General features: G+C 44.8%; 1 protein-coding gene across 2 annotated transcripts in view; it reads right to left on the reverse strand.

Annotated features, from left to right (window-relative positions):
* ZNF395 (zinc finger protein 395) overlaps positions 1–12,230 on the reverse strand; it is a 118,935-nt gene that overhangs the window by 43,183 nt on the left and 63,522 nt on the right. For both annotated transcript variants that reach the window (XM_086928020.1, XM_086928019.1), the window contains exons 5-6: positions 6,049–6,284; positions 5,772–5,872 (exon numbers count right to left, since the gene is read on the reverse strand). In XM_086928020.1, the coding sequence (XP_086784146.1) occupies positions 5,772–5,872; positions 6,049–6,284 (337 nt within the window). The remainder of the gene's footprint in view (positions 1–5,771; positions 5,873–6,048; positions 6,285–12,230) is intronic.

Consider the following 12,230-nt stretch of genomic DNA (forward strand, 5'->3'; position numbering starts at 1 on the left):
TCAGCTTTACTGATGCGCCTAAAATGGCATCGCAAGTACTATCAGACCCAATAGAAGAGGCCAGTTATATTGCAGTGTTACGTTTTCTTCTTCCAAGATGGCCACCATGGTGCATATACATGCAAAGTGTGCGCCATCTGGAAAGTATAGAAAGCAACTATTCAAGATGACCTGCCTACGCTACTCATCACCAATGCCAGGACAAGTGCAAAGCCATTAATAAATCCAACAACAGTGAGCAGAAGGGAGGAAGAAAGAGGCAGGTAGTGAGAGAGGCACTAAGCTTCAGCTGCAACCAGAATCTGAGATACCAATATGGTGGCAGTGGGGCGGGGGGTTTAACCAAGAGAACAAACAATGACTCACGAGCTGCTATGGTTGGGAAGTACAGAGGGAGAGAGAAAGACGGTGGTAGGAAAAAGCAAAAGAAAAATGAATGTGTGGAGCAGAAAGAGAGCGAGACATGCACTCTTAGCGGGTGCTAAATCGAACTGGCACAGACAAAAGGCCAAAAAAACACAAACACATGGTTCCCAGATGGCTGTAGTGAAAGAATATACTCAATCGATCAAAACAGGCATGGGAATAACGCCAACAGGTCTACCGTGCATTTTGGGTCCCAACTAAAACATTCAACTAAACTAAAACATTAAAAAGTCTGTAACAGTGGAAGAAAATTACAACTATTTGCTATATACATCTGTGAGATGAAGAATTGAAAGTGTGATGGTTCAGTGTAATTTTGACAACTAAGCCATACCCAAAAAGCAGGAAGAAGACTAAATGCTCCATGGGTGGGACAAACACAAGAAATGGGAGGAAATCCATTTATAAGGGGCAAGGAATTGAAATCAGCAGGAAAGCTATCAAATGATGAGTGAGAGGCAGACCCAAAGCCCATTCTATGTATATGCTAAAGTGTTAGTTGCAATGCGATCTATGACAGACAGCAAAGTCTGTGTCTAGCAAGACCATAAAAAAGAGCTAATGTTATGTTATGTTATGTTATTTGTATAGCGCACGGCTACTCCGAAAGAGTGTCCCGGCGCTTTATGCAGGCAGCTCAGCGTGAACTTGGCTGACCAAGTAGAAAAGGCATTATTAGATCTCACTTACAAGACAGCACAAGATGTCTGTTTGCAAAAATACATATGTCAGCTTACAATGGGCTTAGTGCCCGTCTACTGCTTAACATGGTTTGCCTTAAATATCAAGCTAATTGGCTTGCTTTTTACTGTTAGCGTATGTAGGCTTTCCTTCCTTTTCTTGTGTTTATCCCTTCCCTGAAGCATGGCCTCATTACCTGCGTCCTTCTAGTACTTATTTCAGGCAATACTTTTTTCTTTTTGGTTAAGCACTACATGAGAGTGCATGTGTTTTCCAGCTGGCTCACTAATATACTTATTTCCCCTCCATCGTGCTCAGTGTTGCCGACTCGCACTCGTGCTTCTCCCCAGTACTGAGTGTTGCACTTGCATGCTCCCTCCTCCCCACAGCTTTTGTGCTACTTTTAAAAAAATATTAAAACATATCTATCTTGGATTGGTAAAAAAAAAAAGAATATTAATATTGTTCACAACATTTTGTCAGTGTGCATGCTTGTTGAACTAGGGCTGTGATTTTCACAGCATTTTGCCTTTGGGATGACATGGATATGCATCACAGCATGATTTTACTAAGTAGTTGAAGAACTGTTCTCGTCTCAGGTTAACGCCCAGAGACTAGCTTATGAGCAAAATGTTTCAAATATAACAACTGTACCAGATTTGAATAGAAATGTATGTTTGTACAGGTATTTTAATGTGGATTGGCAGATCTTTTTGGGGAGTTTTTAAAAGGAATTACGGAGGCTAGTTAGCATTCCGCCATCATTATATTCTGTCACAATTATGGCAGAATACCCTGCCTCCCAAAATGACAGTCCACCTGCTCAATTTAGAATCAGTCAAAATATAATGTTTCTCCGCAACCCTTGCTATGCCAAAAAAAATGTTAAACAGATGCCCCCCCCCCTTGGACATAAGGCTATCGGTCTAAGCACCTACGACCCTCTGCCCTATTGACGGTGTACGTTTGTTCCTGTTCAATTCCGCCAGGAAAAGCCTGATGGCAATGAACAGAAACAAATCCAATCAAAATGACCCACATGCCCTGAGAGAAAAGCCCTAGAATGTGAGCCCATCAGTTTAGTGATTTTCAAAAACAAAGTGCCGCTTAAGCAGTTTGTTTCTGAAAAACAAAATAGTTTGCAGAGCGACCGCATGAAACAAGGCAGTTGCTTACAGTGCCTTCAGGGGAATCACTATGTCAGCGGCTCCTCTGAAGGCACAGAAATCTTTGCCAGGCAGTGGAGATCTCAGAATACGGCAGGCTGTAAATGTAAAATGTAAATCCGTATTTGTAAAGCGACTGATCTCAAGGCGCTGATGGCCGTCCTGGAAATCAAGTGAGCTATTGCCCAGAGTCACACGGTGCTGAGCCGATCTGCCGCCGGAGCCGGGGATCGAACCGTGAACCCTGTGCTCCGAAGTCAGCTGCCCTGCCTGCTGCACCGCACCTCTCCACTGTAGAGACCAGGCCAGCAGAGTACACACTTCTACTTGCGTGGCAGAATGGAGTACAACCATATAAACCTCTAAATGACTTTCAGATGTGCAGACACCATCCAAATATCAAGTTAATTCAAGAAAGCATTTGCTCTTGCTTGAAACACAATGATCTAAAGCCACATCTCCTGCATAGAGTATAAATGTGACTATTTGACTCTTCAGTAATGGCTTTTCCTCAAAATATCCCATTTAGAGCTAAAGCAGAATTCCGGCTCCCATTAATGATATGAATACTTGAAAGTGTGGAGAAACAGAATAAAAAGAAAACGAGTCTGTGACAGCAGGCAACAAACCAAGTGAGATTTTGGGATTACGGGCTTCGGATATATCAATTTCTCTGACAAAGTCACAGTGTTTTATTCACACGAGTCAAATCCTGTGATTAAATATTCAGCAAATGTCTTGTCACATAAAGATGCCTTAAACAGCTAGAGTTTTTTTTATTTTAAGTTAGCTTTTTGGTGACATCAGCTACAGTCTTATGTTTGCTATTTTTTAGTAAGAGTTTGGACCAACATACAGCTATTGTGGACTGTGAAAGGGTGAATTATTAATTATGGTGGTTAGAAGTCCACCACAAGTAATAAGTCGCTAACTTGTTAGGTCCAGTCAAAGGTTTCAGTAAAGTAAACCTGAGCTCAACTACCCTGGTAGCTATGGCACAGAGCAGACCGGCCTAAATTACGGAAAATATGTTGCGCATTTATAAGTAGGAAAACAGAAATAAGTTGGAAACAACACAATAAAAATCCAACTCTAAATATATAAAAAGAGAAAAAATAGTTAATTAAATACCAAACAAAAATCCAATGAGGTAAACTTGAGATATGATTTTTTTTTTAAATTAAGAAAAAATAGCACCAAAAAGTAGAAAGTGCCAATGGTAGTCAATTATCACAGTAGACTGGGATCCAGGTGCGATTTGAGGCGGACTACGATCATTTATGATTCGGGTAGACAAAGTAGCTTGGCCTGGCTGGTGACTGGAAGTAGGTAAGTTCTAGCATGCCTCAACCTGAAAAGGGACTTTGTTGTGTTTCGAAGGAAAAACTTCTCTGCACAGGACAAACCTGAAATTCAATACGATACTGTGGAACTGCAAGTTGGACACTTTTAAGTTAGTCCTGTTGAAGCTCTGGAGCAAACGTTTTGAAAAAGTTCCATAACTTTTGTTGGTGCCCAAAAAAACATAAGAGTACACTTCTAAGCAATCCGGGGATCAGAGGTAACGCTTCGAGACTCCCTGGGTGTAAAGCAGAGGAAATGAGCAAAGTTCAGCCCAGGGCCAATGCCAATGCCAATGCCAGTGGTTAGCTGGGATTCTTCACAGGAATGTCTTGTTTTATTGGAGTCACCTACGGGAATGGCCAAATGATCATAGGAGATCTTCGTCACAGATGGCAAGTGCGGCAGGCTGGACAAGAGCCCTGCTTTCCAGCTTTTGTGGGTGAGGGAGACCCGAACACATTACTACCCCTCTCTGATCAATGGTGTAAAGGTTCCCAGGCTACCTACTTTTGAAGTAGTTCATGTTTGCTTTATGCCAAAAAAGCCCAAAATGTAATGTGTCAGGGCAATTCAAAGATGGCAAAGGTATTTGGCAACACTAAACTTAGGCTCGGAGCCTGGGGGTGTGAGATGGGACTGCATTGTGGTAATCCTAGTGTCTTCCTACATCGAACACCGAACTCTAGTTTTAAGCAGAGACTGTAACCACAATAAACCCAGAGACAGAAGTCTGGTAGCACAAAGGCAGGATCCAGTTGGGATACAAAAGAATTGCCAGGCCATCCAGTTCGCACCCTTTGAAGGGCGCAAAACGTTTACATGTACTTCATACAAATCTGCCATGAAGGACTTGCACTGCAGTTTCAACCGGAGGGTCCAGCCTCCACCCTGTATATTCTACTGAGCTCAGAGGAATCATCTCAGCCCATTCAAGTCAGTCTATTGTGTGCTCCTGGGAGAAATTTCACACCTCTACCTCACTTTCTACATGTCCCACTTTTAAAAAACATGTGAAAAACCTTGTGGACTACTAGGCCTATGTAGGGATGAATTTCAAATATTAAAAACTACGGTTTTAACCAGTCAAAAAGGGTTATTTTAACAGGTTGCTCTTCAGGTTTTACAATGCAGCAGTCACACTACAACGGTAGACCTGAAGCCATGTTTTCCTCTGTTACACTAGTGGATAGCACAGTAAATGCTGCAATCAACAGGTGACAGTTAACACTTTCATGCCGTGGGTGTATTTCCGCACCATACTCTATCGAAATACAGAACAGTTAAACACCCCCATCCGAGATTAGCCAATTATTTCAGGAATTAGGGACCAGAGCACATATAATGGGTAATGGAGAGCAGTGCCCCAGTGTGCAAGGTCTATAAAGTAGCAAAAATTCAACAAACAATGGAGATGACCATGCAAAAAAGGGGCCTTTTCCCACATATATCTATGCTATGATGAGTTAATAGAGAAAAACTGCATCATTCTGGTTTGGTTATCAGTCCTCTAACGTCTCGCTTCCATTCATTAACTTTGATGTCCCTCAAGGTTTAGCCTGCAAGTCTTTTGAACTCAAGATTTTTGTCTTAAGTCTTACACACTTCACACTTGCCAGAAACATGGTATGCTCAGTTCATAGAAAAGAAAGTGGACAATCCAAGATGGTCACTAATGTCTACATTTTGACACCCTTGAAAGGAGACAGTTGCACCTAGCAATGTTTAAGTTTTAACCACTAAATTAACATTGTTCAGCATCCACCTCTGTTGCCACTACAAAGGTTGAATTAAGCAGATAAACCTAAGCTAAACTCAGCTGGTGCTAAAGCGCATAGCTGATATGCGAAGGAAAACACAAAGCGGGCCAACAAGAATTCCCCTAGCAAAAACCTGCATTCGTTTTTGTTTACTTTTCACAAGTCTTCTGGTTTGAAAGGAGTAAATGTATTGCTTCGAGAATTGACTGTCAAGGAACAGGAGTAACTGACACATTTGTCTGGCTTTTATCTGTGACTCAGGATTACTAGGTGAAACGTGTTTTAAAAATCCACTTTTCCCATTTTACAGTTGTGATTAAGGGTGGTCATGTGTTGAGCAAACATTATTCAAGATCATTCACTGCCGACTGGGCAAACTTTTAAGAGTAGAACTTACCCTAGATGTTGAGTTTTAACATGCCGCTTGATGCCAACAATGGATCGCAAGAGTTTTCCGCAACTTGGCCACAGGCATTTGTACATAGCTTTTACAGAGTTCTAAAAAATAAATTATAAGCAAGTTAGATCTTTGGCACAATAAAGATAGCTCCGGTAAATGTGTCTGATAATCAGGGCTTTGCATAACTAGTAAGAGAGCATATGTGATCTGTTCCCTTCTTCCGCAAACAAACAAAACATTCAGCCCAACTGCAGAGTGCCATAAGTGTAATCACCTTTCTCTTCCGTGGAGCTGGCTCATCCAGAAGAAACGGATCTGGGTCAGTCTCGAATCCTTCATCCACCTGGGAAGGTCCGAAAGCCTCGCTTGTGTACTTGGGGCTGGCTTCAGGGTGTGGGGGTGAAGGTGTGGAAATGCTACTGCTTCCACTCCAGTGCCCACTGGTAGTACTGCTGCCACTGTCGGAAACATCACCGCTCTCCTTCCAGGACTCGCAGGCTGTTTGAGGGGCTGCAGAACAGAAAGAGAAAAACGCATAACTTGCTTCGGCAAACTAGAAGAATCGCTACCACTTTCTGCAGACTGCTTTCTAGGCTGGGTGAAGAGGGATACTGGAGCTATGAGGGTCAAATCAGGTAACAAGAAATGTGGTGAACTTAATTTCAGGCTTTTTAGATTGTATTAGTGGAACAATTTGCAAGATGCAACAAAAATTTCCTGAACCCCCAAAAGTTCCTTAATATCAACAGGCTTCCATTTCACACCCCATCATGCAAAACCGGCAGAAATTATGCTGGCAAGATGGCCCAGTAAATGCTTCCTGCAGACGTTTATTTGTGTCTTGCAGGTAAAAGTATTGAACTATGGCAGCCTTTCACTGGATTCATTGATTAGCCTTTTGATAGGCAACAGTAACACCTGTTTGTAGTGCTTAAAAATTGAAAAAATGCATCATATCGGAACATGCTAAAAATGCATTATTCTAATAAATACAAAAGGCTGACTGAGGATTTTTGCCAGCAGATGTAACAAAGCAGTAAATGTCGGACCTTATTTACCAAGAAGAATACAGGAAATGTTGAAAACAGCAAGAAACTTCGATCTGATGTGCGCAAACTTATCCTGATTTACCTGGTTATTTATACTGATTTTTTTCATGTCCCAGCTGTTTTGAAAGTCTATGCCATGTGAAAGTAGAAGTCACAGCCAAAGGCTTGCACTTCTCAAAAGCTAGGCTGGACATGCCTATGAAGAGTACCAAAGACAACTTAACACTTTAAAGGTAAAAAGTTGTGAAAAATGAAACCAAAGAAGGAAAATGCTACTTACCAGTATGCATCTGTTTTTGGCATGTAGGGCTGCTGACATTCATATCGTAGCATTAGATCGCCGCTTAGTGTTGGGTCCAATATGAATGTCAGCAGCCCTACATGCCAAGAACAGATGCATACTGGTAAGTAACATTTTCCGTTCGAAGCATGTGGGCTGCTGAATTCATATCTTAGCATAGATTGTATAGCAGTTTCTCCTCTAGCCGTGGTCGCCTGTACCAGCTGCAGTGGTTTGAAAACGAGTTTTAAGAACAGCCTGTCCCACATCAGCTTGTTGCTTAGCTTGCACGTCAAAACAGTAGTGTTTAGTGAAAGTGTGTATGGTAGACCATGTAGCTGCCCTACATAGGTCTTCTAAGGGAATATTTCCCAGGAAAGCCAGGGATGCCCCCATTTTACGCGTGGAGTGTGCTTTTGGGGGAACTGTTAAAGTGCGCTTTGCCTTTTGATAGCATATCTGAATGCATTTAACTATCAATCTGGCTATTCCAGACTTGGAAATGGGATTGCCTTTATGTTGTGGTGAAAAAGCTACAAATAGTTGCTTTGTCTTTCTGAATGATTTTGTTCTGTCAACGTAATACGATAGAGCTCTTTTGCACGTCAAGTGTGTGTAGAGCTCTTTCAGCCACGGATTGCGGGTTTTGAAAGAAAACTGGCAATTCTATGGACTGATTGATGTGGAAAGTGGATGTGACTTTGGCATAAATTTAGGGTTTGTACGAAGCACTACTTTATTGTGGTGAATTTGCATGAAAGGTTCCTGAATGGTTAGAGTCTGTAGCTCACTCACTCGCCTGAGGGAGGTAATAGCAATTAAGAATGCCACCTTCCATGTTAAGAATTGTAGTTCACATGAATGAAGTGGTTCGAAGGGTGGTTCCATGAGTCTGGTAAGTACTAAGTTTAAGTTCCAGACTGGAGAGGGTGGATGCCTTGGAGCGATAACTCTTTGAGTCCCTCCATAAAGGCTTTGATGGGTGGGATTCTGAATAGGGACACATGTTGTCTGTTTTGAAGATATGCTGCTATAGCCGCAAGGTGTAGCCTTATGGATGAGTATGATAGTTTACATCTCAAGATGTAACAGGTAACATTAAATTCTGGATAGAGGCATCCAATGGATTGATTTGGTTATTACAATAAATTGCAAATCTTTTCCATTTAGCTGCATAGCATGCTCTGGTAGTGGGACGCCTTGCTTCCTTGATAATGTTCATACAGTCTGGAGGCAAGTAAAGATATCCGAACTCTAAGACCTCAGGAGCCAGATCGCTAGGTTCATCTGATTGGGATCTGGGTGTCTGATTTCTCCATGGTTCTGTGTTAGCAGTTGTGGGGAGAGGCACAGTCTTTGGTGCGGAACTACTAAGAGTTCTAGGAGCGTTGTGCACCATGGTTGTCTTGCTCATGTGCGAGAAACCAGGATCATCATCAGTGATTGTTGTCTCAGTTTGCGTGCCACTAATGGGATCAGTGGGGTTGGTGGAAAGGCGTACGCAAATCTCCCTGACCAGTTCATCCATACAACATTGCTTTGTGACAACGGGTGTGGGAACCTGGCGGCGAAGGACGGGCATTTTGAGTTTTCGTTTGTGGCAAACAGATCTATGTCTGGATGTCCCCACTTTTGGAAGAATGGCTAGAGAAGCTGAGGATAAACCTCCCATTCTTGTACTTGCTGACTGTGACGGCTTAGTAGGTCTGCTATCCGGTTGTCTATTCCTGGGAGGTGTTCTGCCAGGAGATAGATGTTTTGTGGGATTACCCACTTCCAAATGCTCTGTGCTAGGTGAGATAGTTGCAGAGAGTGTGCCCCCCCCACCCCCCTGTTTTTGGATGTAGTATGTGAGAAGTTGGCCTGATATGTAGTGTTTCCAATTCTGGAACCACTTGGTATCAGTCCAAACAAACCCCAAAGATGTCTGGTTGTAAGTCAACCTTGTTAGACAAGCTATCCTAGTGGTAGCATGGACTAAGCAGCCTTAAAGGCTTAACTTAAGAGGTCGTGTTAAGCGAGCTGTTTTACCACATACAATCCTGTAATCAAATGAAAGGACACCACACAAGTATATATTATAAAAATATATGTATTTATTTCTAAATTACTCCCCAGTACTCTTTATGAGGAAAGGGGCACAAGCGTTAAATCAAAAGCACAGTAAAACATATAAAGTTGCACAATTATGGATGAGGGCGGGTGGCCACTCAGACCATATACTAAAAAAATGGTATAAGTAACACTTCTCGAACAGTGGTTAGGCCTAGGGCCTAGAGATTCGCTGGGAGCAGTCAGGACTAGCAATGCTGAAGTCGGGAGTAGCCCACAGGAGACGGGTGCAGCACGGAAAGTGCGGCGCGCACCAATGCAATGTCAATGGTGCGTAAAAGTTAGATAAAGTAAATTAAAAGATACTTCCGCTGAACCTAGAGGAACAAAACTTTAGACACAGACCCTAGAGGTGTGTACCAGTGTATGTACACCGGCGTTGCAATGTTACCTCACCCACAGGCCGTGGGTGCACAGGGTCGAAGTGGCGTCGGGTCTTGACACGCAGGTTCTTGGTGCTTGAAGCTGTTGCAGCTGCAGGCGATGTGAAGCAGAAGTGTCCGGTGCGATCCAAGGGTGGATCGAAGTAGAAAAGTACCTGAAAGCAGAGGGGACAGAGTCTGGGTCACTCAGCAGTGACCAGGGTGGAACCAGGACGGAACCAGGCAATGTCGGGCGCAATCAGGTGGTTGTCGATAGGCTTCTCTCCGCTGTCACGTGGGCTCTGGGGCATCTGCGACGTCCAGGAGCAGGTCACGATCTGTCCCACGTAGGCTCTCGCCGTCAGCACCGTCGGCTTCAAGATTGCAGCAAACAGCACTTGGCAAAAGCAATCCACGCGGAACCGGGAGATTGCTTATCACTCGAACCAGGAGGGTCAGAGTGGGGGCTCCTTTTCACAGGAGCTGGTGCAGATCTGGAGCAACCAGAAAAGCAAGTCGTATTTCAAGTTTCGTCGGCACAGGGGCCACAAGCCAGCTGGCAAGTGACCGGGCCAACGCGTCGAGCCAAAACAAGCAGAAGGGCCCCACGCAGCACTCGTCGAGTGTGGAGGGGTGAGCTTGGGTGCAAGTGTAGCTCGGGGTGGGGGCTTCTCAAACCCCGGTGCACAGCTTCGAGGATCACTCGTGGGCTGCACGGTCAGCGTCTGGTGGCCTTTTCAAGATGGCGTGCCCCACGCTTCCGGTCGCCTCCATAGGTCTCAGCTCTGCAGGGACTATGGATCGGGCAGGTAGAAGGCAGGCAAGCTTGATCTCGTCGATCTCTGTCGCTCGAGTTCCGGCGGGAACTGCAACAAAGCAAGGGTCGAGGGCTGGATGGTGCCTGTTTGCACAGGGTGGTCACTCCTTGACTACAAGGGAGATTCTTCAGTCTTCTGCGTTGAATAGAAAGTCGAAGGGTCCAGAATTCGTTTCTTATGTTTCTTCAGGATGATCTGAGTTGCATTGGCACTGCTTCCACTCTTATTCCAATCTGAGGGGTGGATCTCCTGCTAGGTCCCTCCCCTATGGGTGGGACCAGGAAGGGGGGTGGTTACACCCCCTTTCCTTTGTCCAGGTCTCACTGGAGCTGGGGCTGGGCTGCCCCAGAACCGGTTTGACCGGATTATGCAAGGGGAAGCCTTGTGCTCCCCAGGCACTGTCTGGCTTCATTCAAACCTCCCTGCTACAATCCACTATCTCCTGTCTGGGGTGGTGTCACACCTCCCTGTGACAGGAAATCCTTTGTCCAGGCCTCCTCTGCTGAGTTTGGGTCAGCAGCAGGAGGTCAGACATGTGTCTGTGGCAGAAACATCCATTTTGTGGATCTGAGGCTCTTTTAAAAATCAACCGCGTTTTAGCAAAAGTAACATGTCGTCCCCTCTAGAGGGGTGGAATGCTACCCCCGTCGCCAGGACTGGCGAGGGGGTAGTATTCCAAATCGTATGACACCTTACACGACATATTTTGATAAAGCCAAACCAAAGTTGACATATAACCTCGAGGATTATAATGCACTTAATAGTATATGGTTTGGCATTATCCCGGAACAGCTAAGGGAATTGGTCCCGACAGCTGCAGACAGGCTCAGCTCATGCTAGAGCACCATCTCACATTAAACCACGCACTCTGCCTTCAGGATTGTTAAGGCCTGCCATAGGAGTGGCTCACAGGTTTATATGTGTCCAGATAGGTTTAGATATAGGCATACTATATCTAAGCAAGGGGTGATTACACCACCTTGCCCCAGCTGAGTGATCAGCCAGTTGTGTCAATTTTAGATAGCCAGCCAGGGGTGGCAAAAGATATGCTGCAGCCCCTGGTAGGCCTTGGATGCACCTATGCCCTGGGCACCTATAGTGCTCTGTACAGGGGCTGATAAGGTGACCCAAGCCAATCTAGTTATGCACCTAGGGTACATGGAATCCATTTTACAGAGAGAGCAGATAGCCTGGGGCCCTGATTAGCAGGGAACCAGGCCAACTAAGTCGAAAACCAGCTAAACACAAGGCAAAAAATCTGGGGTAACCATAGTCAGGTAGCCACCTTCCTACACAACCTCCCCCCCCCCCCCCCCCCCCCCCCCCAAACGAAAGGAGATAAGGCTATCCTTGTCCAGGTAAGCCTTTATTGCCTGAGTGGTCATATAAGGAAGTACCTGCACTAGCATGGGTACCCCCTGTCTCATGGTCCACTAAGCAGTCCCTCACCCTAGGGGTATTAGAGGGTCTCCACCATAGGGAATCACTACCTTGGGTGTGTTTATGCAAAGTTAAAGGCTGGTTTGGATATGGAGTATTGAAGTGAGACTCCACTAATTTTGGGCTCAACTTCCTCCAATTATCTTCCACCATGTGGGCCTTTCTTTCTTCAACTGAGTTGCACTGAGCTCTCAGGGTCAACCTCTGGCTACCTAAAGCTGGAGGCTGGGTCCCTCTGTATGGCTTGCTGGAGGGACAGTTCAGGTTTGGGCCCTTTGGGTCCCAGGTTTGGCTGTGCCCAACAGAATCCATCTGTGGGAGGTCCCTAAGTACTTTTAAGGGGGCTCCCTCAGGAGTTTTTAAAGTTTTCACCTTACTAGGGCTACTAGTTTTGG

This window comes from Lissotriton vulgaris, chromosome 6, assembly GCF_964263255.1.
Source record: "Lissotriton vulgaris chromosome 6, aLisVul1.2, whole genome shotgun sequence".
NCBI classification, from domain to species: Eukaryota; Metazoa; Chordata; class Amphibia; order Caudata; family Salamandridae; genus Lissotriton; species Lissotriton vulgaris.